General features: G+C 43.8%; 1 protein-coding gene across 1 annotated transcript in view; it reads left to right on the forward strand.

Annotated features, from left to right (window-relative positions):
* Positions 1–23,904, forward strand: part of Nploc4 (NPL4 homolog, ubiquitin recognition factor) — a 55,470-nt gene that overhangs the window by 17,541 nt on the left and 14,025 nt on the right. Inside the window, exons 4-12 of the mRNA XM_020187881.2 lie at positions 336–512; positions 2,982–3,030; positions 3,976–4,070; positions 6,666–6,789; positions 8,660–8,839; positions 10,528–10,614; positions 11,727–11,798; positions 12,132–12,258; positions 18,958–19,118. Of these exons, the coding sequence (XP_020043470.1) occupies positions 336–512; positions 2,982–3,030; positions 3,976–4,070; positions 6,666–6,789; positions 8,660–8,839; positions 10,528–10,614; positions 11,727–11,798; positions 12,132–12,258; positions 18,958–19,118 (1,072 nt within the window). The remainder of the gene's footprint in view (positions 1–335; positions 513–2,981; positions 3,031–3,975; positions 4,071–6,665; positions 6,790–8,659; positions 8,840–10,527; positions 10,615–11,726; positions 11,799–12,131; positions 12,259–18,957; positions 19,119–23,904) is intronic.

Below are 23,904 nucleotides of genomic sequence, written 5' to 3' on the forward strand. Positions count from 1 at the left end.
ACTGGATTGGTCAGGGTGTGCATGAGCTAGACAGAGGGCTAAGGAGGGGGAATCGGCAGTTGGGACCCCACGAGGCTTGGTGAGCACTGGCAGTCTGTAAAGGCAGGCAGGCATATAGATGTGTATCACAGCCTCGAAACAAGGCTGTGAGAGAAATAAAATTACAGAGCCTGCCAAGAAATGAGGATTCTTTTAAAAGTGGAGACTTTGATACATAGAACTTCAGGATGGTAGCATTGCCTTTTGCCACCGTCAGAGTTGTTCACATATCCAGCTTGATCTGTGCAGTTTGTGGCAGATGAGAGGACCGTGTTGATGCTTTGTTCTTTGAACAGGCATGGCGATTTGCTGTTCCTTTTTCCCTCGACTCTTGCTGGACCCTCATCTGAGATGGAGACATCGACCCCATCGGGGTTAAAGGCCTTTGGTGCTCCCAACGTGGTGGAAGATGAGATTGATCAGTATCTCAGCAAGCAGGATGGGAAGATTTATAGGAGCCGAGACCCACAGCTGTAAGTGCACCATGGGCTATGTTTTGTTTTGTTTTGTTTTCCTGTAACAGGGTTTTGATTCATTCTAGGCTGACTTCAAACTCCAGAACCTCCTCCTTCACCATCTTGAGTTTTGGGATTACAAGCTGTGCCATGATGTCCAGCTTTAAAATGTGAAGATTTTATTATTATTATTATTTTTTGAGTACTGGGGTTTGAACTCAGGGCCCTATGCTTGCTAGGTAAGCATTCTACCTCATGATCCACTCTACCAGCCAACAGGGTTTATGAAGACTTCATTTCCACCTCTGTCTTCTGTATCCAGGACCTCAGACATGCTAGACAAGCACTGTACCACTCAGACTGCTTATGGTGATCTAAATGGGTCATTAAAGGAACTATTTAAATGTGTTTCATGTTAATTATCTGATGACACGGAAGTTTTGCGATTGTCCATATATTTTCCTATTAGATTTCACTTCATGTTATTAGCTTTTTATTAGTTGGAACTTTAACATCCATTCCACATAAAATGTCTTAGATATTCTACATAAAATATTGGGGGCTATTAAGAGATTTGAAGGTGTCAGGGACAGGTAGAGGCCTCAAACCAAGTGTCTTCCCTGATGTCCCCTGAGATAGGGTACCCTACCCTGCAACCCTGCCTTGCCAGCCCCCACTGAGGCAGAGATGGGAGCAGTTAAAGGGGCCGAGTGTTTGCCAGTGCAAGCGCTTGTTTCAGCCTCTCACTTAGTAATTATGGGATGACCTTGGCGTTGTGTACTAGTGTGCTTTCTAGTTCTGTAGTGAATATTTCGTTTGTGGAAGATTCTGCTCTTTTGAATATTAACATTCCACTAGGGTTATGTGTGGGTGTCTATTTTGGAATATTTTGCAGTTCTTTTTAAGGGAATCAGAAGCATCTGAATTTATACTCAGTGATGCAAAATTATCGGAGTGAAGGCCATTTGCCTTTGCAGTGGACTGTTTTTTTTTTAATTCTATAAATGTGACTGGGTGCTAACATTGAGATATTGGGATTCCAAATGCTGTATTAGCAATTTCTGTCTCTTAGATGAAAGTGCCGCAGATGTTGCTCAGCTGCAGTTGGTGTGGAGCCACTTGGTGGCCATACCCGTTAGCTGAGACTCCTCTTCCATTTGTAGCTCCTCTCAGGGACTCAGCCATCCATTCCCTTGCCAGTATCTAGGCCCTTGTGGTTTCATTAACAATCTTTTAAAGCATATGTGTGCAGCTGTGTATTAATTCTGACCTGTCATCAGGAAGAGCCTACCTCTTACTGATATAGGAAGCAGAGTCCATCTCTGTTCTGAAACAGAAAACTCACATACATCCAAGAATTCTGACCCCATTTAGAGTGGGATCTGATTGAGAGGAACTGCAGTTTGACATTCCCACCAGCTCTACCACTGTCCTCAAAATAAACATATCTGTCTGTTGTACTATGTATGTTAAGCTTCCAGTGTCTGTGACTGAAAATGTCCAGAACCCCTAGAGCCAACATCCTTCATGAATGTTTCTATAGTGTTCATGAAGTGGGTGTTTTCCAAATGTGAGTTGTTCATGAATCACTCTCAGGATTTTTGCCATACCTATGTGTGACTGGCTTTCTTATTAACATTTTTATTTATTTAAAATGACTTGAAACCCATTTGCTTTTTTGTGTGCTTGTGTACTGGAGATTGAACCCAGAGCCTGATGCATGCTAAGCATTGCTTTTAGTATCCTTTTAAACAATTAATAACCTTGAAAAATTAAGCTGAGCATGGTGGCACATGCTTGTTATCCCAGGACTGGGGGGCTGAGGCAGCAGGATTGAAAGTTTGAGGCAGCCTTGGCTACATTTCAAGTTCAGGACAGCCTGGACTACATAGGGAGGCCCTGTCTGAAGGGTGGGAAAAAAAGTGTGTATATGTGGACATATGTGAAATCACAGGTTTGATGTGTTGTCAGTCTTTTCCCTTTCTAAAAATTGTTTAATTTATTTTTGTTGGGACTGGGGTTTGTACTTAGAGCTTCACGTTTGCAAGGCAGGTGCTCTAAAATGCTTGAGCCACATCTCGAGTCCATTTTACTCTGGTTATTTTGGATTTGGAGGGGTCTTAATAAACTATTTGCCCGGGCTGGCCATAAACTGAGATTTTCCTTATCTCTGCCTCCCAACTAGTGTGAGCCACTGGTACCTGGCTAATTTTTAAAATTTTTGATTTATCATAGTTAATAATATGAGATTTCATTGTGATAATTCCATACCTGCATACAGTGTACCTTGAACAAGTGCTCAATTTTTTTCTCGTATACATCAGAATAAATACTAAACTAAATTCTAACATTTAGAATAATTCCTCATAAGTAGTGAAACTTTATTAAAGTATGATGTACATTTGAAATATGAAAATGTTGGGAGGCAGCAACAGAAAAATAACCTGTAGTTTGTTATGCTTCTCTTCTGGTCTGTGTTCTCTCCAGGTGCCGCCACGGCCCCTTGGGAAAGTGTGTGCATTGTGTCCCACTGGAGGTGAGTCTGCAGAAGGATCCCTGACCACCTGGAATAGTTGGCTGCTGATGACAGAGCTGTTGGAGCACTTTCTGAGTCCCTACACTTGGGGCTGTGGCATAGACAACTTATCTATTCCTTACTCAGGGCCTTGCATTCCAAGTGCAAGCAGCACAGAGAGGCTGATTCTTTATTTATGGGAGTGGCCTTCTGGGTGGATTATGAATGGCTCAAGCCTTTGTGTGGCTGTGATGGAGGAGCAGCATGGAGAGTGGGCTCTCTGGACAATTGTTTTAAAACACAGAGCTGGGCCTTTCAATTTGTGCTTGTCATTGTTTTGATTTACTTTGCCCTTCTGGTTTGTCCTGGCAAGATTGGAGAGTTACCATAATAATGCTGACTGGTAACAGGATTGGCAGTAAGGCCAACCTGATTTTCTTCATGAAGCCCTTCTGGCTTCATCTCCTGGCTATTGTTTCTTTTTCTTTTTTCTTTTTTTTTTTTTTTACAATGCTGAGATTAAACTCAAGGCTTCACACTTATTAGGCAAGCATCCTATCACTGAGCTATCTCCCTAGCCTCCTTGTGGCTTTTCTTTTTGCAGGGGTTTTCCAGAACTTATTTAGCTTAAAAGCATTTTGTATTTAATAGGGGTTTATTTTAGTTTATTATTTTTGGGGGAGGGGGTGTTAGTAGGGCTTGAACTCAGGGCTTCATGTTTTCTAGGCAGGTGTTCAACCTCTTGAGCCATGCCTCCAGCCCTAATAGCGTTTTATTTTAGTCTTGAAAGGATAATTTGCTCCCAGAGAAAAAACCTTGATTCTGACCTTGAACTAGTGAGAACTCAGCTCTGTCTCCCTCACTGTCCCTGTGAGCCCTGGTCTGCTCCTCTTTGTGGTAGGATTCCTGTGCCTCATGTACCCTGGCAGGCCTATAACTATTCATTTGCCATGTGTGTTTTGGCAGCCATTCGACGAGGACTACCTGAACCACTTGGAGCCTCCAGTGAAGCACATGTCCTTTCATGCCTATATCCGGAAGCTGACTGGAGGCGCTGACAAGTAAGCAGCCCTTGTAGTCTTGGTTCACATAAAGTCCCTTTTACATCTCTGGCAGTTAGCACTTATGGGCATTGGGCACAGGAATGGGAAAGTGAAGATCATAGCAAGGTACAAAGCTTAGACTCATGCATCCTAACAGTTCTAGAAATAGGTGGGGAGGGTCTGGCAGACACTCTGCTGCACAGTCAGAGTACTCAGAGCATTAGGCAGACTTCCAGCTGGTGGTGGACACTGCTACTGGCCTTGCCTCCTGTACAGTACCCTGGGAGTTAATATATGTGGTGGTGGCCTGTTATATCTGTGAGTCTGAGCTCATTCTCTGATTTTCAGAAAGACACATGCCCCAAAATAATCTCAACTCACTCATTTCAGCCCTTTTACCAAGGATCTGCCTCTGTCAGCCTTCCTTTCATAGCCACAGCAGGGGCTAGAGATGCATCGCTGTCTGTGGCTTGCACTCTGGTACTACAGTGGTAGTGGTCCATAGACTTGGCCAGGTGGGCAGTACAAGCAACCTTCTCTCAGAGTTTCTCTTTTTTTTTTTTTTTTTATAATACTGGGGTTTGAACTCCAGGCTTTACACTTGGTGGGCAGGCACTGTACCACTTAAGCCATCCCTCTTAGCCCTTTTCTCTCAGCTTCTGAGTGTGGGTGGTAATAGCGGCCAAAAGAGGGTATTTTTTTGTTTTGTTTTTCAGTACTGGGGTTTGAACTCAGGACCTCATGCTTGCTAGGCAGGCACTTTACCACTTGAGCCATTCTGCAAGACCCTGTTTTTGAGACTGTCCCCATAAGGACCTCTGACTGGCCTGGAACTTGCTATCCTCCTGCGTCACCTCCCTAGTCCTGGTATTACAGGCATGCACCACCATACCTGGCTGCATTTAATTTCTTTTAACCCATGTTGCATTCTTGTCTATGTGGCTTCTCTGTATGTTTTTTGTATATAACTTACCAGAGAGGAATGGATCGCAACTATAGTTTTGTAATTCCTATCAGTGTGACAAGGGGAGATGGCATTGAATCGGAGTCAGCAACTTTTTGTGAAGGATTTCATGCTTGCCTGATTGTAGCTTTTCTCTAACAACCTGCTGACATCCTCAAATGGCTTTTTTAAAATGTCAGATCAGGAAAAAAAATCCCACCAGAAACCCACTGGTGTCTGTCAGTGGGGATAGCTATGGGGCCCTCTGGTCTCGGGCAGGTTGAGATTTACTGTGTGAGAGGAGCCAGGCCGGTCTTACCAGTCTAGGTCAAGGAATGCTGCCTCCTTGGGCATGTCTGTGGGTGTCGCTGCCATGTAGGCCTGAGGACAGGGCCTTTGCCTCTCAGGTGCTGAGATGCCAGTATCCCCTTAACTCGCACAAAAGAATGGTAAGTATAGGGACTCACTGCAGTGTTAACTACTGCATGTTCCACCGCATAATGTATGTACAATGTGAGACATCTGAACACCAAAAGTGTATGTGATTTTGATTCTCAAAATAAGACATCAAATACATGCAGTTTTGTCATTTGTATCTCAATAAAGCTGAACGAAAAAAAAAAAAAGAAAAATGGAATTATTAGACCATTCCAGAGTGAGAAAAACTGACACCACTGTACACGCTCCCCTAAGTTCAGAGCCTGGTCCAGGGTTTCTCATTGACAGTCTGCACGAAATGGTTTTTACTTTAGCTAAAAGCTGAGTGAAAATTTCACTGTTCTGTATCCTAATAGGTTTTCCCTATAAATAAGAATATTTTACAGATGTCTAAGTATTGGGCTAATAATGTCATAGTTACCGATAAATTGATGAAATTTCCTGTTTGTTTTTTTTGTTGTTGTTGTTGGAACTGGGACTTGAACTCAGGACTTTGTGCTTGCAAAGCAGGCACTCTACCACTTGAGCCACACCTCTAGTCCATTTTGATCTGGTTATTTTGGAGAGGTGATCTTGCATCTATTTGCCCAGGCTGGACTTAAACCATGATCCTCCCAATCTCAGCCTCTCAGGTAGCTAAGATTATAGGTCTGAGCCACCGGCATCTGGTGAAACTTTCCCTTAATGGCACAAGTTAGATCAGTAGATACCGGACAGTTCTTGAAAACCATCATGGGTTTTTTTTTTTGTGTGAATGTTTTTTATTGGGGTTTGGGGCATGGGAAATATAAGCTCCCTCCAGGGAAATGTCCTAATCTTCCTGGGGTATTTTTTGGAACTTTTTCTTTTTCTTGGTGCTGCTCTTGCTGCTAGCAGCCTCTTCAGGCCCACTGCTGACAGGCTTCTCCTTGGAAGAGAATTTTCTGTTTTTCTTGTGGACACTCCTGCTGGCTGCCTCCTCAGGTTCACTAGCTGTCTCCTCCTTAAGTAAAAGCGGTATTTCTATAGGAGGAAAGCTGTGTGTCCCAGTGCAGGACAGAAGCTGGACTACAGAACATGCCAGGACTTTAGAAAACTTCCACTAGAGTGGTTTTAGCACATTGTCCTGTGACTTGGCCCCTTAGATCGCTGGCGGGATGGAGGTGTAAACTGTTCCAGCCACACCATTCCAGCCTCTGACCAGCCTCCTCACTGTTCTCACAATTGACCCAGTTGTGTCTCTCCTCTGGCAGGGGAAAGTTTGTTGCCCTGGAGAACATCAGCTGCAAGATTAAGTCAGGGTGCGAGGGACACCTCCCATGGCCCAATGGTATCTGCACCAAGTGCCAGCCCAGCGCCATCACGCTGAACAGACAGGTGAGATGCCTTGGTCTCGCTGACATTTGTTTTTATGGCTGAGAAGTGGATGCTGCCTTGGAGAGGAATTACCACCAGTAGAGTGTGCAGATTCTCAGGGGTTCTTTCTTTTTTGAGGTAGGGTCTCACTGTGTAGTCCAGGTGGTTTCAAACTCATGATTTTGCTTCTGCTTCTCAAGTGCTGAGATTATAGCACTTATAGGTGTGCATCACCATGCCTGGCTTTTCTTGGGTGTTTTTGTTTGTTTGTTTGTTTCTTTCTTTTATTTTGTTTGCTATACTGGGGGTTGGACTCAGGGCCTCATGCCTGTTAGGCTGGCGCTCTACCACTTGAGTCACACGGCCAGCCTTGCTTTTGTTTGTTGGGTATTTTTAAGATAAGTTCTCTCTAACTGTTTACCTGGACTGACTTTAACCCACAGTCCTCCTGATCGCAGCTTCCTGAATAGCTAGGATTATAGGTGTGAGCCACTAGCGCCTGGAGTGTTTTTCTTTTCCCTCCCCTCCGCTCCCCTCCTCTCCCTTCCCCTCCCCTTTCTTTCTTTCCTCTTTCTCTCTCTCTCGCTCTCTTTTTTTTTTTTAAATTCATCCATCAACTCTTTTTTGGCAGTTATAAAATGAAGACAATAATTCTTAAAATTTCTATCTTTTGCAGGTGTTGAGCTGGAGCTTTTGTTCTGCATTCTTCACCTCCTGTGGAGGTGAAAGAATTTTTTAAATGCTTTGTGGTTGTGCTGGGTGCTGGTAGCTCACGCCTATAATCCTAGCTACTCAGGAGGCAGAGATTAGGAGGATTGCAGTTCGAAGCCATCCTGGGCAAATAGTTCATGAGACCCTGTCTTGAAAATACCCATCACAAAAAGGCTGGTGGAGTGGCTCAAGGTGAAACCTCTGAGTTCAAGCCCCAGTACTGCAAAAAAAAAAAAAAAAAAAAAAAAGTTGCTCTGTGGTGTGACTTTGGCTTTTAAATAGCTTCTATGGAGGCTGATAATGGAGCCTTTGTAGGGTCTACTCTGGATGCCTGTCCAGGTTTAAGAGAGGTGGCTTAGGAGGAAGGTGTTCTGGCTGGGCTTTCCTGCTTGTCACTGGGCCATGAGAGTGCCCACCACATCTTTCCTGTGCCATTGCCTGCCACATCTAGCTCCTTAAGACAGTGCCATGGCCATCTGACTTCTTTAGAAACCAACTTCCTTTCCTCCATTCCTTTGCTCTTTCTACAAAACTACTTTATTTTTTTTAAACCATAGGAATTGTGAAAATCTGCATTTTAGGTTAAAATCACAGTGAGATTAGTTTTTCTTTATTGATTGATGAACCCCCCCCACCCCCACACAAATTCTCCACTAGACTCTGAAGGGCAAAGCAGATTTTTAAAACTTAGGTTTTGTTTGTTGCTGGGGATCTAACCTAGGGCCTCTCTCATGATAGATAAGTGCTCTACCATTGAACTACTCCCCTTTCTGGGATTTTTTTTTTTTGGTAATGGGATTTGAACTCAGGGCCTCACATTTGCTAGGCAGGTGCTCTACCACTTGAGCCACTACACCACTCCTTTTTTATGTTGGGTATTTTCAAGATAGGATCTTGTGAACTATTTGCCAGGCTGGCTTCAAACTTCAGTCTTCCACATCTCTACCTTCTGAGTAGCTAGGATTACAGAAGTGAGCTTCTGGTGCCTGGCGTAGTTTGGTTTTTAAAGAACTAGATATGGCTGAGTTCAATTTCCAGTAATGGGGTGGGGGGAGGGGAGAAGGGAAGAAACAATGAAAGAATCAGATAAGAGATATTTTGGCATGGTTTGTCCTAGAACAATTAATTAGTTTGTTTTGATGGAATGTTTTCATTTAGCCCACTTTTGTTAACTCTACAGAAGTACAGACATGTGGACAATATCATGTTTGAGAATCACACTGTTGCTGATCGCTTCCTTGACTTCTGGAGAAAGACAGGGAACCAGCATTTTGGGTACTTATATGGACGGTACACAGAGCACAAGGACATTCCTCTTGGTATCAGGGCCGAAGTGGCTGCGATTTATGAACCTCCTCAGGTATGTGAAGGCAGGATTTCCATTTATGGATGTTTGTATTTTGTTGTTTCGAAAGGCTGTGTGCAAAGCCCTTTTCAGATTGTCCCGCTTCCTTTGTCATTCATTTGTGCATCTTCTCTCTTGCTGTACATGCATACGTGCCATGAGTTTGCACATACACAGTATTTATTTTCTGAATTATTGGAGAGTTAGATCACGGCCCCTATACTGCATCGTTCTGTTGTCTAAGAATGGGATATTCTCTGACATAACTAGTACATTTAGTAATTTAAGTACATTGGACAAATATCAATACAGCATACTTGTCTAGACTGTCATCTGAGTTGCTCTTGCCAGCACTGCTCTCCTCCCTAGTTCTGCATTGTCCACCCAGCAGCCATCCTAGGAGTGATGGGACTCCTAGGATATGAGTCCTGAAGATTGTGTCTGGAATCTCAGAATAGGGCCAGGCACAGTCACTCACACCTGTAATGTAATCTCAGCTACTTGGGAGGTGGAGATAAGGAGGCTCTCTGTTCCTAGGCAAAAACTTCTCAGCAAAGAAGCTGGGTATGGTGATACACCTCTGTAATCTCAGTATTTGGGAGACAGAGGCAGGAGGATTTTGAGTTTGAGGCCAGCCTGGACTGTTGAGTGAGACCCTGTCTTGAAAAAAAAAAAAACAAAAGGTAGGAAGAAAAATATAAGGAAGGGCGGGAAGAGGGAAGAAAGGAAATACATAATTGGAACAGAAATTTCTGGCATCCTGACTACCATTGGCATAACCAGAGCTCCAAGTTTGGGGGAGAAGGGTACTGTAGGTCGAAACATTGATCACTAATGACCTCCTGCAAGCACCTTTCCTCAGATTTGGGTGGAGTTGGAGATTTGGGATTTGACCTGTCCCCTGGAGGTGTCCTCCACATGGGTGACAACCAGCAAACGCAAAGTTCTTTGCTCTTTTGTCAGAATTTGACTAATTTACAAGGATACACCCCATTAATATGACTTAATTTGCCTTTGCTTTCTTATCCCTATGACTGGAGATTCTGCTTGGAGTAGTACTTACTCATGACTCATGAACTACACTTAAATGGAGATTAAGGATCTTATTATCCAATCCAGGAAGGTGGTGTCCTGTGGTCAGTTTAAGTTGCATATGCGCCAGCCACAGCCAGAGCTCATCAAATGCCAGGCGAAGCACTGTGCCTCCTGACAAGCAGGTTCCAAGTGGAGACGCCTATTTTCTTTGCTCTAAGTTGGACTGTGGCTCAGTGTTTTGGCTGTGGAGCTGAACATCATTCCTGTATCAGCAGCACACAAGTGTTCCAAAGTGGCTCTGGGATGAACGCCACCTTGCAGCTGCAGTCTGCCTATCAGCCACAGTCTGGAGTAGAACCACTCATCCAAGGGAGTATTGAAATAGCTTCATTCCCCAGTGAAGGCACCTTTCCTTTGTTCTGAACAACCACTTTCTCACAGCTGTGTCATAGCCATTCTGAAGGCTTGTTCATGTTCAGCACATTGCATCCAGGGAAAAAAAGGTTAGAAGGGACATAGGCTGTGTTTAGGCAGTGGCCATAAACCTCCTCTCCAGTGGGGAGGAAGCCAGCAGGCCTGTGACCCTGACATGCAGATGAGTGGAGTGGAGGCCTGGCTCTTCCCAGCCCTGACCTCTGACTCTGCCTTCTCCCTTTGATACCCAACAGATTGGCACACAGAACAGCCTGGAGCTTCTTGAAGATCCCAAAGCCGAGGTGGTTGATGAGATTGCTGCCAAGCTTGGCCTGAGGAAGGTACAGGGCTGTCTGCCAGCCAGGCCTTTGAGGGGACCCAGGTCCTGTGCCCAGGACCTTGGGTGGGAGGGAAGTGACTGGAACCAACTCCCCAGCTGTGTAAGGTCAGGTGCAGGCTTTTCTCCTTTGGAACCTCACATGTGTTCATTGAATGCTGATAGCTTTTATTATTCTTTGACTTAGAATGAGGTGGAAACATTTCCTTAAGTGTCAATACACAGCCAACTATTGTAATACATGCCTGCACTCCCAGTTCTTGGGAGGCTAAGGCAGGAGGATGGAGGCCAGAAGTTTGAGGCCAGTCTGCACCTATACATAGTGAGACCCTGTCTCTTAAAACCAAAACAAACAAACAAAAAAATATAAATACATGATCCCAGACAAGTAGTCATCACTTTTCTACTAGTCAGACACAGTTCCTAAGGACAGTGGGTGCAGTGCAAAAGCAGCTCTGTGGGAGCACTCACCTCTTACCTTGCTTCATCTTCTGTCATGTGTGTTCCCTTGTCCACCATTATCAGATTTCCTGTTTATTACTTAGGCATCTGAGCCTGGGACCCTCTTGGTTTATGGAACAGTTAGAAGATGGGAGGAGAATTTCTTTTCAGAGTCCATTGACTGGTTCATTTCACACCCTTGATAAAGTTCCCAGAAGAAAAAAAGGTCACTTTTTTTCTTTTTTTGGGACAAGATCTTGCTATGTAGCTCAGGCTACATACTCATGATCTTCTGCCTCAGACTCCCTGGTGCTGGGATTGCAAGCGTGCACCGCCATGCCTGGCTACATGGGAAATTTCTTAGTGCTTGTTATTCATTTGTCTTCATCTTTAAAGCATAAGCTCCCTTTTGCCGTATGCTGTTGGTCTGAGCAGAATTCTTTGTAATGAATAAGTGAGTCTGCATTTCCCCAGCCCCACAGCACCAGATGCAGATTTCTGCCAAGTTGGGTTCAAAGCCCTAGAACAACTAATAGCAGCTCTCAGCTCCACAGACTTCCATGAAGAACAGGCTCTGCAGGACACTGTTCTTACTCAGGCTCCCTGCACAGAAGCCAGGATCATTTATCATCTGTTTTAGAAAGGTATTCAAAAGATGCTTCCTTTTTCATTAAGGTTGGCTGGATATTCACAGACCTCGTCTCCGAAGACACCCGAAAGGGTACAGTTCGATACAGTCGAAATAAGGTGAGATGGAGCCTGATTCAGACAGTGCTTGGGGTCTCTGCACAGCTTGCAAATTATTTTCAAGACAGTTTTCTTGAAATTTAGGCTTGGTCTATATTCTGTCTCCCCTGCTTATCTGTACAGACCTGTAGGGGTGGGTTTCCCAGGGCTTCCAGCCTTTCTAGTTTGAGTGGTTTTAGATGAGGAGTCCATGATGGTTAGGAATTGCAGGTATTTGTTTCAGTGTGGTTTTTGAGATGTTATAGTTTAGCTCTCACTATTTTTTTAAAGATGGAGTAGAAGTCTATTTTGAATGGTACTATAAAGTTTGGTGTGCCACTTTTCTTGTCTTAGGACACCTATTTCCTGAGTTCAGAAGAATGCATCACTGCAGGAGACTTTCAAAACAAGCACCCCAACATCTGCCGGCTCTCTCCTGATGGGCATTTTGGTTCCAAGTTTGTTACTGCAGTGGCCACAGGTATAAGTGGATACAGTAATGTCTTAAAGTACTGCTGCCCTGTTCATGTTTTACTATTCCTTTCAGCAACTTTTTTGGTGGTGTTCTGAGGTTTGAACGCAGTTAAGCAAGTGCTCTACCACTTGAGTCACATCCCCAGCCCTTTTTTGCTTCAGTTAGTTTTACAGATAGGGTTTTGCCTGAGGCTGGCTTCAGATCACAATCCTATCTATGCCTCCTGTGTAGTTGGGTTACAGGTGTGGAACACCTGGCTTATTTGTTGAGAAGAGGCCTCACTAAGTTTTTGCTCTGGCTGGTCTCCAACCACGATCCTCACAATCTCTGCTACTTAAGTAACTGAGATTACAGGTAGGCTCCAAACCTAGCCTCCAGCAGCTTTTCATCTTTAACTTTGTTGTAATAGATTTTCTTTGATTGATTTATTTATTTATTATCTGCCTCCCAAGTAGTGCTAGACTTATAGGCATGGGGCACCACACTCAACTGTGATGCTAGTGGACTTGGACATCGATTCCTCCTTCTGTTTCATGGTAAACACTCTGAACTTTGAGCATCATCCATGGCATCGCTAGAGCCTAGGCAAGGCTGCCCTCTGGTCTGCTGCTCGAGTCACACGTACAGGCCGACTTTCGATTTATGGGCCTGTGCCCCTTTCCAGCAGCCAGATGACTGTGTTCTCTGTTTCTGTAACTCACATATTTTCATATTATGAATGGGACTGTTGTTCTAAGAAACCATTTCTGCAAAGGTTTTTTTGGGAGTGATGTCTGTGTTTGTGTTGTATGATATTACGTGTTATATACGTCATGTAAGAATAGATTGTTGCTTATGAAAACATGCCACCAAATGTTTTATAACATACCTGACATGTTGTCCCGGAAAAAAAGCCGCACATGGACCATAGAATTAAAAGAAGTAGGAATTCAGAAATTGGAGAGCCAAGTCATAAACACATGATCTATTTGGTCAGATTTTATTTTACTTATTTATTGTTTTTCTATTTGGTAAGATTTTACAGATGCCATTTTAATTTTATTTTTTGGTACACTAGAGTTTGAACTCAGGGCCTCAACGCTTGCTAGGCAGGTGCTCTTACCTCTTGAGCCATGCTGCCAGCTCTTTATTTGGTAAGATTTTAATGTAAGGTCTGGTTTCTTACCTCAAGGAGATGATAGCGTCCTCTATATCACAGACACACTGGTTCACATACAGTCTTACGGAAGGAACTAGAGCTGGTTCCACCACTATGGGACACTTAATAAAAAAGCTTTCACACTGCTAGAATATTTAAGCCGTCCTCTGTTAGCAAACTTGCGATTCCTTGGTTTAAGATTTGGTTAGATTGACGGGAACCTTCTTTTTGAAGACTGAGAGATAGTGGTGACATTATCACTGTGTTAGTTTTGTTAATAATGGAAACATTTTCCTTATTGCACACCTGAATTAGTTAGGTCAGATTCATTTTCCTAAGTTGTTTCTGAAGGGTCAGGCGCTAAAGGGTGTAGGTTTTGGTCAGGATTGAAGGGCAGCTGGGCACTAGTGGCTCACCCTTCTAGTCCTAACTACTTAGGAGGCTGAGAACAGGATCGTGGTTCAAGGACAGCCTGCAAAAATAGTTATTGGAGACCCTATCTCCAAAAATAACCAGAGCAAAATAGACTGGAAGTTGGGTTCAAGTGATAGAGCACCTGTTTGTTTTTTTGTTTGTTTGTTTTTGTGGTACTGGGGCTTTAACTTAGAGCCTTCACATTGAGCCACCCCGCCACTTTTTTTTTTTGTGATGATTTTTTCAAAATAGGGTCTCAAAAATTGTTTTCCTAGGCTGGCTTTAAACTGTGATCCTCCTGATCTCTGCCTCCTGAGTAGCTAGGATTACAGATATGAACCACTGGTGCCTGGCTAGAGCACTTGTTTTGCAAGTATAAAGCCCTGAATTCAAACTCCAGTCCCGCCAAAAAAAAATTGAGTCCATACAGAGTACTTCCTCATAGGCAGACAGAGCAGGGTGTGGACAGGGGGAGAGATCAGGTAATAGGACAGTGGAGACTCCAGGAAAAGGAGCGTTGGTCTCCATGGAATGGAGCAGAGAGCAAAGGCTTTGTACTCCAGTCGTAGGTCTTTTGACACCACCCTGCACTGTGCTTGAAGAAGGGAAGGAACATGATTTGTCTGTTCCTTGCTTCCCACAGCCCTGCATCATAATTCTGCATCTCAGCTGACACTTGGGATGCCATACCTGCCTCATGTAGCCCTGCATTCTAGGTCAACACCCGAGGTGCTGTGGTATAGGCTGGTAGTTATTTTTTTATTTATTTGTTTTGGAATAAAAAAAAAACCCTGCTTTTATTAGTATGGGGAATGCCATTAAATTCCTCTCATTTGTTACAGGGTTAAGTTTTTCTTAAATAGCAATCATAGTTATATACGAGGATACATTGTGAGATTTGCCTATGTGTTTATAATATATCTTAATTAGATTCACCCCCTGCATCATTCTCCCTCATCCCCCTTCTTAGAACAATTTTAAATATGTTCTATATTCATACATGTATACAAAGTACATTGACCATATTCGTCCTTCTCCACATTCTCTGTTTACTTTTCCCTCTCCCACTGGTACCTACCCCAGAATAGGACTTATTTTACCTGCTTTTTTTGGGGGTGGGGTGGGGTGGTGGGTGGGGTTTGTTAAACTCAGGGCTTTGTGCTTACAAAGTAGGCACTCTGCACTTGAGCCACACCTCCAGTCCATTTTGCTCTGGTTATTTTGGAGGAGTTCTCACAAACTATTTGCCTGGGCTTGCCTCAAACCTCACTTCTCTCAATCTTATTCAGTCTCCCACATAGCTGGGATTATAGGTGTGAGTCACTGTGCCTAGCTTGCCCTTCATTTTTTTTTTTTAAGTATATATTGATTGTTCAAGGGAGTTTTGCCTTGATATTTCACACATTTATATATCATACTTTCATCAGATTGCCCCCCAAATCCCATTTCTTACTCTTTCTCTATTGCCCTACTCTTTACTCAACATCTTGCAGTGTATTACCTTACACTGCCTTCATACATAGGTGCATTGTTCCAATATTATTCACTCGCTATTATTCTCTTTTCCTCTTCTGCTTCCCTGTAGTCTGCTCAGACCCACTAATACAATCGTATGTATGTTCTCTCTCTCTCTCTCTCTCTCTCACATTTATCCAGCTGCCATTTTGGCCATCATGACTGAGGCCTCCTGAGATGCCCCACAGCTCTCCATCCTGCCCGAACAGAACCATGTGTCTTTCCCTCAGCTTACACACTACTGCAGTCCTAGAGAATTGAGTGGGAGTTGAAGCAGTGTATATATGTTTTGGTGGTGGTTTATGTAATGGCATTGGTTCCTGTCTCAGATCATGTTAGGGGTTCCCCATGTAAGTATGGTCATTGGGATATGGAGTGATTCTTGTGTTGGACTCCCTTTTACCTGGATGGGCCTGGCATCTTTGATCCCAGCCCATGAAAGCTGGCAGTGCCCTACCATTGAGACAACCAGAAACACCTTCAGATACTTCCAGAACTGCCGCCTTTATTGAGAATGGTTGGTTTGGGCTTCTATGAGCTCCCATGGTAATTTACTGTTTCTATGGGGATATTGTCTCATGGGCCAAAGAACTGGCACATTTTAAAAATTATAGTTTCCAGCTTGCGGGCTGCCACCTTCAGTTGTCACACTTCTTGTTGATAGTTTGGAGATCATACATCATCCATGAACTCTGCTTCCAGAATTGGTACTTACAGAAAGGATCTGGAAGGAACTTTTGAGGCAGCGAGTAGCCTTTAGTTAGATGGAATCCAAGGCCCTGCACATGCCAGACAAGTGCTCTATCCCTGAGCTACACTCTAGCCTCTGACCTCACCTACAATAAAATCTATAGTCAACCTCCTTTTGCATCTGGGTGCTGAATTGTCCCTCTTGATGCTTAGTCTGGTCATTATCTCCCTCTCTAGAGGAGGCACCAGCTAAAGAACGTCTGTGGTGCTGTAGATCTTAACCTGAGGTTTTTAGTCACTTAGCTAGCATACAGCTAGCTAACTCAAAAGTGTGCCTTTCCCTCTGTGCTAGGGTCCCTTGGCCAAGCTCTCTTGGGCCCTTGTGGAGATGCTGGAAAATGCACTAGCTGCATTCCCACTCCTGTGGCACCTATGGGACCCTTCTACAGGCACAGTACAGGTGCCTGTGGGGTACAGGGGCTCTACTCCCTTGCCTTTACTTGTGGTTCCTCCCCCACCCCCCTGTAATTATCCACCCTTTCTGGCTTGGTTACATGTAGTGATTTGCTTGAGAGAACTAGATGGAGTGTGTCCATACTGCAGTGGTCATGTCTCCAGGTCCTCCTCACTGAGCACACACTTGGTTCCTGGGCTGTGACATGACTTTCTGAGGGTCTGCTTTGAAAACCAGAAATGCATCACAAATTCAATAGTAATGCCATTCTTCCTGAGGCTGCCCCTCATGCCATGGTCTGTCCCTGTGTAGGTTTCCTGTAGGTGCTCTGTGCAGGGAATGAAAGTTAACTTCTCCAGCCTCCTTGGCATCTCAGTCTGTGTGAGGTTCCCACAGGGTTAGTAAACCCCTGAGAACATGCACTTGTTTCTACTCCACATGAAAAGGGGTATTTGCGGGAGAGGGTGGGGGCGGGGGGAGAAATGACCCAAGTATTGTATGCACATATGAATAATAAAAAAAAAAAAAAAAAAAGAGTGTATTTGCAGTTTATCTTGCAAAGTAGTGCCTTTGGAGACTACTTACCTGGACAATGTTGCTTTTTTAAAAGTATTTACAATACTGGTTTCCATTTTCCCCTCATTCCCAAAGGCCAGGTTTTCTTCCCTAGTGACCTATCACACGTTAATAGATGGTCAATAAACCAGCCCAGCTGGCGGAATGGCTTAAGTGGTACAGTGCCTGCTTTACAAATGTGAATCCCTTAGCTTACACCCCAGTGCCAAAGAACAAACAAACAAAAAACACCCCTGGTTTGCAACTCCCTGAGGAAACATAAATAGTTGTGCACATGGTGGCCCCCACACTCCTCCAGCATTTCCCTCTGCGTTCTCTGAGTTAGCAAGTTCAGGTATGATGGCATGTTTGTGCTGCTTGATGAATAGCTGAGTCTGGGTGTGCTGCTGAGATGTCTTGTCATTTAAGTTAGGACCAGGGAGAAAGTGCTAGATTCAAGAACAGGACCGTTCATGCGGGTTTGATTTGACAGTTTTCAGTCAGCCTTGGTTGGCCTGTGTGTAAAGATGAATGGAGCAACAGCCTGCTTTGCCCACTTGGGGCTGGCTCTGCCCACGTCCTCCACCTTTTCCGATATGTGTTTGGAAGCCAGATGGATTGAATTCTTTTCCCTGATCAGTAAATGACTCTGTTTTCATAATACTGAAATAGAGACAGGGGATTTTTTATTCTCTGGCTATAAAAAACAATGGACATTGGAGTTTTCCTTGGGTAGCCCTCATTCTGGAAGTATACCTGTGGCAGTAGATGTCCCACTAGCTGCCCACCCTCCTGATGGCAGGGATCTGGTAGAGCTGGCTGGACAGCTTCCTCTCAGCAGTCATTTATACACTGTCCTGACTTTAAGGTTGATATGGAGTGGCACTTGGGAAAGAGGGAAGTCTAGAGGGTGATGCATGGGCTGTAAGCACATGTGGAGTGGAAGGTATTAGGAGGAAAGCCCCTAGGTGACCCTGTCCCCCATGACTCTGCAGTGTATCTACACCTCAGTGTGTGAAAAGTGATACTTGGGCACTGACCTGATATGGCCACATAGATTTCTTTAAGGTGGATACTACTGTGGATTATGCCAGTGCTAGGAGTGTTTTACTGAAGATAGTGTCTAACCAGGCATGGTGTTCCATACCTGTAATTCTAGCACTCAAGAGGCTGAGGATCACCAGTTCAAGGCCAGCCTGGGCTACATAGACCCTGCCTCAAAACAAGCAAACAAAAACAATTAAAAGATAGTTCTTGTCCTTCTCACCCTTGGCACCCCTCTCACCCCCCAGCCCCTATCTGTAGGCGAATCTGTTCATATATCCTGGTTTGTTAAAAACTGAGAGGTTGGCTCGGAGCTAGTGGCTCATACCTGTAATTCTGGCTACTTTGGGAGGCTGAGATTGGAAGATTTGAACTTTGATGCCAGCCTGGGTAAATAGTTTATGAGACCCCCATCTCCGACTATCCAGAGCAAAAATGGACTGCAAGGTATGGCTCAAGAGGTAGAGGGCCTTTTTTTTTTTTTTTTGAGAGTACTGGGGTTTGAACTCAGGGCTTCACACTTGCTAGGCAGGTGCTGTACCACATGAGCCACTCTGCCTTCTCAGAACACCTGCTTTGTAAGATCAAAGCCCTGAGTTCAAACCCCAGTCTCACCAAAAAAAACCAAACAAAAACCCTGCAAGGTCATATGTTTGATGCACTAAGCACAGCAATCCTGGGCTATGACTGTGTGTCATGTGTGGCCCCATGTGTGCAGCCTGTGGCTGTGGGGGTGTGAGCAGACACTGTGTGTCCAAGGCCTGATGCTCCAGCCCCTAGCCAGATTACTCAAGACGGACTTCTGATGTTTGCTTCCTATTTACCAGAAGGTAACAGACATGGATTGGTTCTGAATATCCTTTGGTAGATTCTCTTGAAGGTCTTTCTCTTGCAGGTGGTCCGGACAACCAGGTCCACTTTGAAGGATACCAGGTGTCTAACCAGTGCATGGCACTGGTCCGAGATGAGTGTCTGCTGCCGTGCAAGGATGCCCCTGAGCTCGGCTATGCCAAGGAGTCCAGCAGTGAGCAGTATGTGCCTGATGTCTTTTATAAGGTAAAGACACAGTGGCACAAAAAAATTATACACCTGTAGGACAGAGTGTCTTGGACTCCTCTAATATTTGTGCATCCTGGAACATTAGCTGCTTGTCAGCTCTGGTGTTTTGAGTAGGTAAAGGTACCTGTTTTAACAGTATTGGGGTTTGCACTCAGGGCCTCAGGCTTGTTAGACAGATAACTTTTTTAAAATCTCTCCCTAGGGGATTCTCATTACATACATTTGGCTACATGAAGTCCCACAGTTCACTGATGCTCTGTTCATTTTATTTAAGTCTTTTTTTTTTCTCTGTGTTTCATTTTGGATAATTTCCGTTTTTGTCTTCATATTCATTAATCTTCTGGATTATCTGATCTGTCATTTCATCTAGATATTAATCTATTTCAGATATTGTAGTTTTCGTTCCTAGAAGTTAACCTTGTCATTTATATATTTCCATTTACCTCTGTGAACATACAGGATACAGTTATGACTGTTCTGATGTCTTTATCTACTAATCCTATTAACCTGTTACTTCTGGAGCAGTTTTGCCTGATATTTCTCCTAAGTATGGGTTGTACTTTTAGTTGTTTTTGGGTCCTTGTATTCTGTCTTTGTGTCACCTCTGTGTTCTCTGAACCATTCACAGTTATGAGTGTGAGTTGTGTGCTACTCCTTGTCTATTAAGCCAGAGACTCCAGAGGCTGTTCCACAAGATAGGGCATTCCTCTTCATCTGCAAGGAAGTAGAGTTTTGGCTGTCAACCTCCATGTCCATGGTGAATAGCTGAACCACGTCTGACTGGCTTTTTGGTAAGACCTAGCCAGTCTGCCATTGGTTCTTCCCCATCTCTGTAATGGAGTCCTCTAGCATTTCCACCTGAAAGCCCATGTTCTTTATAAGGCTATAGCCCACCTTAGGGCTTTGTGTCCTGAGCTCAGAAAGGTCATAAGACATGCAGTGTCCCTTCAGAAGTTTTTGGTTTTGCTCCTTCCTCACGAGGCTCAAATAGATGGGACATCTGGCTCCATGTGCCTTAAATTTTTGCCAATATCCTGGAGAACAGCTATGTGTTTGAAACCCGTGTGTCTCTAACCTTGTCACTCCAGCCCTGTCTGGAAGCCATAGTCTCTGCTGTGCCCTCATCTCCTGCAGTGGCCTGTGTCAAGAAGACAGAAGAGAGTTTCTATATTAGTGTCATCAGCAACTCCTGCTGGGGTTTCCTCTGAGCCCCCTCCTTTTAAACAGATCTTTATTGTCTGAGCCCATGAGATCACAGGAGCTGGCACCCTACCATCAGTTGTATCCTATGGGGGAATGAGGCTTCAATGCAGTCGCTTCCAGTGCCTTTCCAGTTTTCAGATATGTGATTGATTAGTTGTCTGAGCACCATTTATTGAAGGAAAACACCCTCTTCCTGTTGCTTTACAATCCATCTCTTTATCAGTTGTCTCCAAAAATCATGGATGTGGTTCTGAACATTGTTCTGTTCCATTGACCAGTTTTCCTGAATCAGTACCAGTGCCAGTCTTCCTTGATCACTGTCACTGTAACTTTGGAGTTATTCTGTACACTCAACACACAAGTGCTGCCACTTTGCTTCCTTCAGGAGCTGCACCATCTTTGGCCAGTGAGTTTTAGAGTCAGCCTTTGAAGTTGTACCAAACTAAAGGATCTCTGTGGGGTTTCACCAGATCTTTTCAAGGATGTCCTCTCCCTTTTGGACTTGAAGTGCTGTACTTATGTTCTTTAATGTCTCCCAAAAGGCTTTGGACCTGTGAAGGTCTTGCCCCTTTTTGCTTGTCAGATCATTCCTAGTAATAATATGTTTTTCTATATACTATAAAACAGCAACATTTTAAAACTATGTCTTCAAACTGCTACTGTTTGAATTAGGTTAACTTTTGTCAGCTTATCTGCTGTTTACTCTGCAGCCCTTTGGTTTTCTACACACACAACTTAATGATGCTGAATAACAGTTTTGTTTTTCTCTTTCTGTTCTTGTGTGGCTTAGTGTCTCTGCTGAGATTCCCCAACAATGTCAGTGACAGTGGTCAGAGCCTTTGTCTTGCTTTCAATCTTAAAGGACTTTCAGGATTTTGTTACTGACTTCATGTTTGTTTGGGTTGTCCATGTTGTTTTTAAATACTTTTTATGAAGTTGGAATTTGTTCTTTATTTCCATGTTTCATTGTGTACTCCTTGCACTTTAAGAATTGAGTTCCCTTTTGTCATGAGGTATTGTTATTTCCTTAATCACCCTGTTGCATTCACAGAGTGCTTACTCTGTTAGTGAGAACAGGTGGGATGTGCTTCCCAAATTGTAGGGTTTGAGACACTCATTTATCACATTTCAGGAAAATAACAGTCTGAATAAAGAGAACTATAAAAGCAAACATTGAAGTAATCGTTTTAGTCCTCTTGTGGGCTTTGTGGTTAAATTTAAAATATGCCTTGTAAACGATACCAGCACCAATATTTACCTAGGACAGTTATTCATGATTGTCTGTGGTTATAAAAATTAGAAACAATCGAATAGCTCAGTGACAAGGGAACATTAAATAATACTGTATCGTGTGGCAGAATGCTGTATAGGGTAGAACTCTTGATATGGAATTAAAAGTGAACCTACAGAGTATAAGTCCAGTGTCTTTTTCCCTTTTGAAGGTATGTAGGTGTTTAGACATGTGTGTGCAACTACATCTTTGGATTCACATTTAGGGTGGGCGCAGGAAGCCTGCATGTTTAGTGGAAGGGGAGCTGTGCACAATTTTGCTCTCCATCTTGTGCAGGCCGTGAAGCAGGAAGAGGTGGACACAGATACCCCTGAGACTGAAGGAGTTCAAAGGTCTAAATAAGCAGTGCCCAAATGTGCTCTTTGAAAAGTACAGGGACATATGGGGCTATGTGTGCATAGAAAGGCTGCCCCTGAGAAAATAGGACTGCTGCTACTTGTCTCTTATTTCCAGGACATTACATTCAGGTGGGAGGGTAAGGGCTTCCCCCTTTTGTCGTTTTTTTTTTTTTTTTTTTTTTTAATGGTACTGGGGTTTAAACTCAGGACCTTACACTTGGTAGGCAGGTACTCTGTGACTTAAGCCACTCCACCAGCCCTTTTTTGCTGTAGTTATTTTTTAGATAGGCTCTTGCATTTTTTTCCCAGGGCCTGCCTCCTATCTAGACTTTCCATGTAACTGGGGCCACAAGAATGCACTACCATGACTGGCTTATTAATTGAGATGGGAACCACAATCTTCATTGTCTCTGGTTCCTGAGTAGTTGTGATTACCAGCATGAACCACCGCGCCCAGTCCTCTTTTGTCTTTGTAAGCCACTTTACTCCCCTCGTGTGTCCTCCTGACTGTTGGAACCTCTGTGTGTGGTCATTATGGACGCTTGTTCTCTGCAGAAAAATAGGAGGACACATTTAATGATAGCCACTTGTGCATTTAGTGCAGTTCCTCTCATTTTTTTATCTGTTCTTTCAAATTAAAAAGACTCATAATTGTACAGAAATGAAGTATATGTATTGATAAGCAGCCAAATCAGAATGTAATTAGTTGAGTGTTTCCGTTTTTGGCTTTTTTTTTTTTAATTTTTTTTGTTAAAGACTGGCCATGAGTCACACCTCTGTACACATATTCTCAGAGCAGAACTGCTGGGCATAAAATTTCTGAGTTGTGACAGAAACTTAGGCCCTGCCCTCTAAAAGGTCACACTAGTATTTATTTATAGCCATTTCTTCCCCTTTTTTTAGTACTTTAATTTTTTTTTATTTTCATTTTTTGGTGGTTTCATACTAGGATTTGAACTCAGGGTCTTGCACTTGGTAGGCAGGCACTCTACCGCTTGATTCACATCTCCAGCCTGTTTTGCTGTGGTTATCTTGAAGATAGGTTCTTAACTTTTTGCCCAGGCCAACCGGGCCCTGGGCCAGGATAGGGCCTTGAAAACTACTTGCCTGGGCTGGGTTTGAACCTTGATCCTCCTGATCTCTGCCACCTGAGTAGCTAGGATTACTGTTGTGAGCTACCAGCTCCTGGCTATAACTAATCTCTGTAACCCATCATCTCTCATCATTTGGTGGGGACGGGCAATGCCTGTGGTGTGTACAGTTGGGAGAGTCAGTTGGGCCTGTGCATGCAGCATATAGTCTATACCAGGTATGGCAAGTGCCTGAGCATCCAGCTGTTGCTTCTGTTTACCTTTAGTAAGCACCCTGCAAATCCTCCTGGATTTCTGTGCCATGAGACACTAAGCTCTGAGCTCTTCTCAGATCAGTGCTGCTGGTGGCACTCGTCTCCTCCTGCCAGTACTTAACAGAGAAGCAGCACACTTGAGTTGGCCCACCTTCTTCAAAGCAAGGCAGTGCCAACTGATCAGTGAGTTGCTGTTCTGTCACCACACACATGCTGTGAGATAACAAAGACATTGATCCCTGCGCTTCTCTTTGATGCATGGCTCCAGTGCTTCCAGACATGTCCTGTGGCAAGTAGTGAGGCATTGGGGACCACAGTTTCTGACTTTCAGAGTCTTGCTCCAAGTGGAGATAAAACTGCTGACACTTTGATGGCTATCGTACTTAGAATTAAGATGTCTTCCTCCTAGCATATTCTGCCTGACATTTGCTAAAGCCATAAAAAGTAATTGCCTTTAAAAATGTTGTGTAGGGCTAGAGATTGGCTGGCAAAAGCATTTGAGAAAAGGCATGGGGGAAAGATAGATGTTATCTGTTTTCCCCCCCACCCCCGGGAAGAAAAGGGGATACAACACCTTTAATTTCTTAGGGAGCAGAAAAGGTACAC

Source organism: Castor canadensis, chromosome 11, assembly GCF_047511655.1.
Source record: "Castor canadensis chromosome 11, mCasCan1.hap1v2, whole genome shotgun sequence".
Lineage (NCBI taxonomy): Eukaryota > Metazoa > Chordata > Mammalia > Rodentia > Castoridae > Castor > Castor canadensis.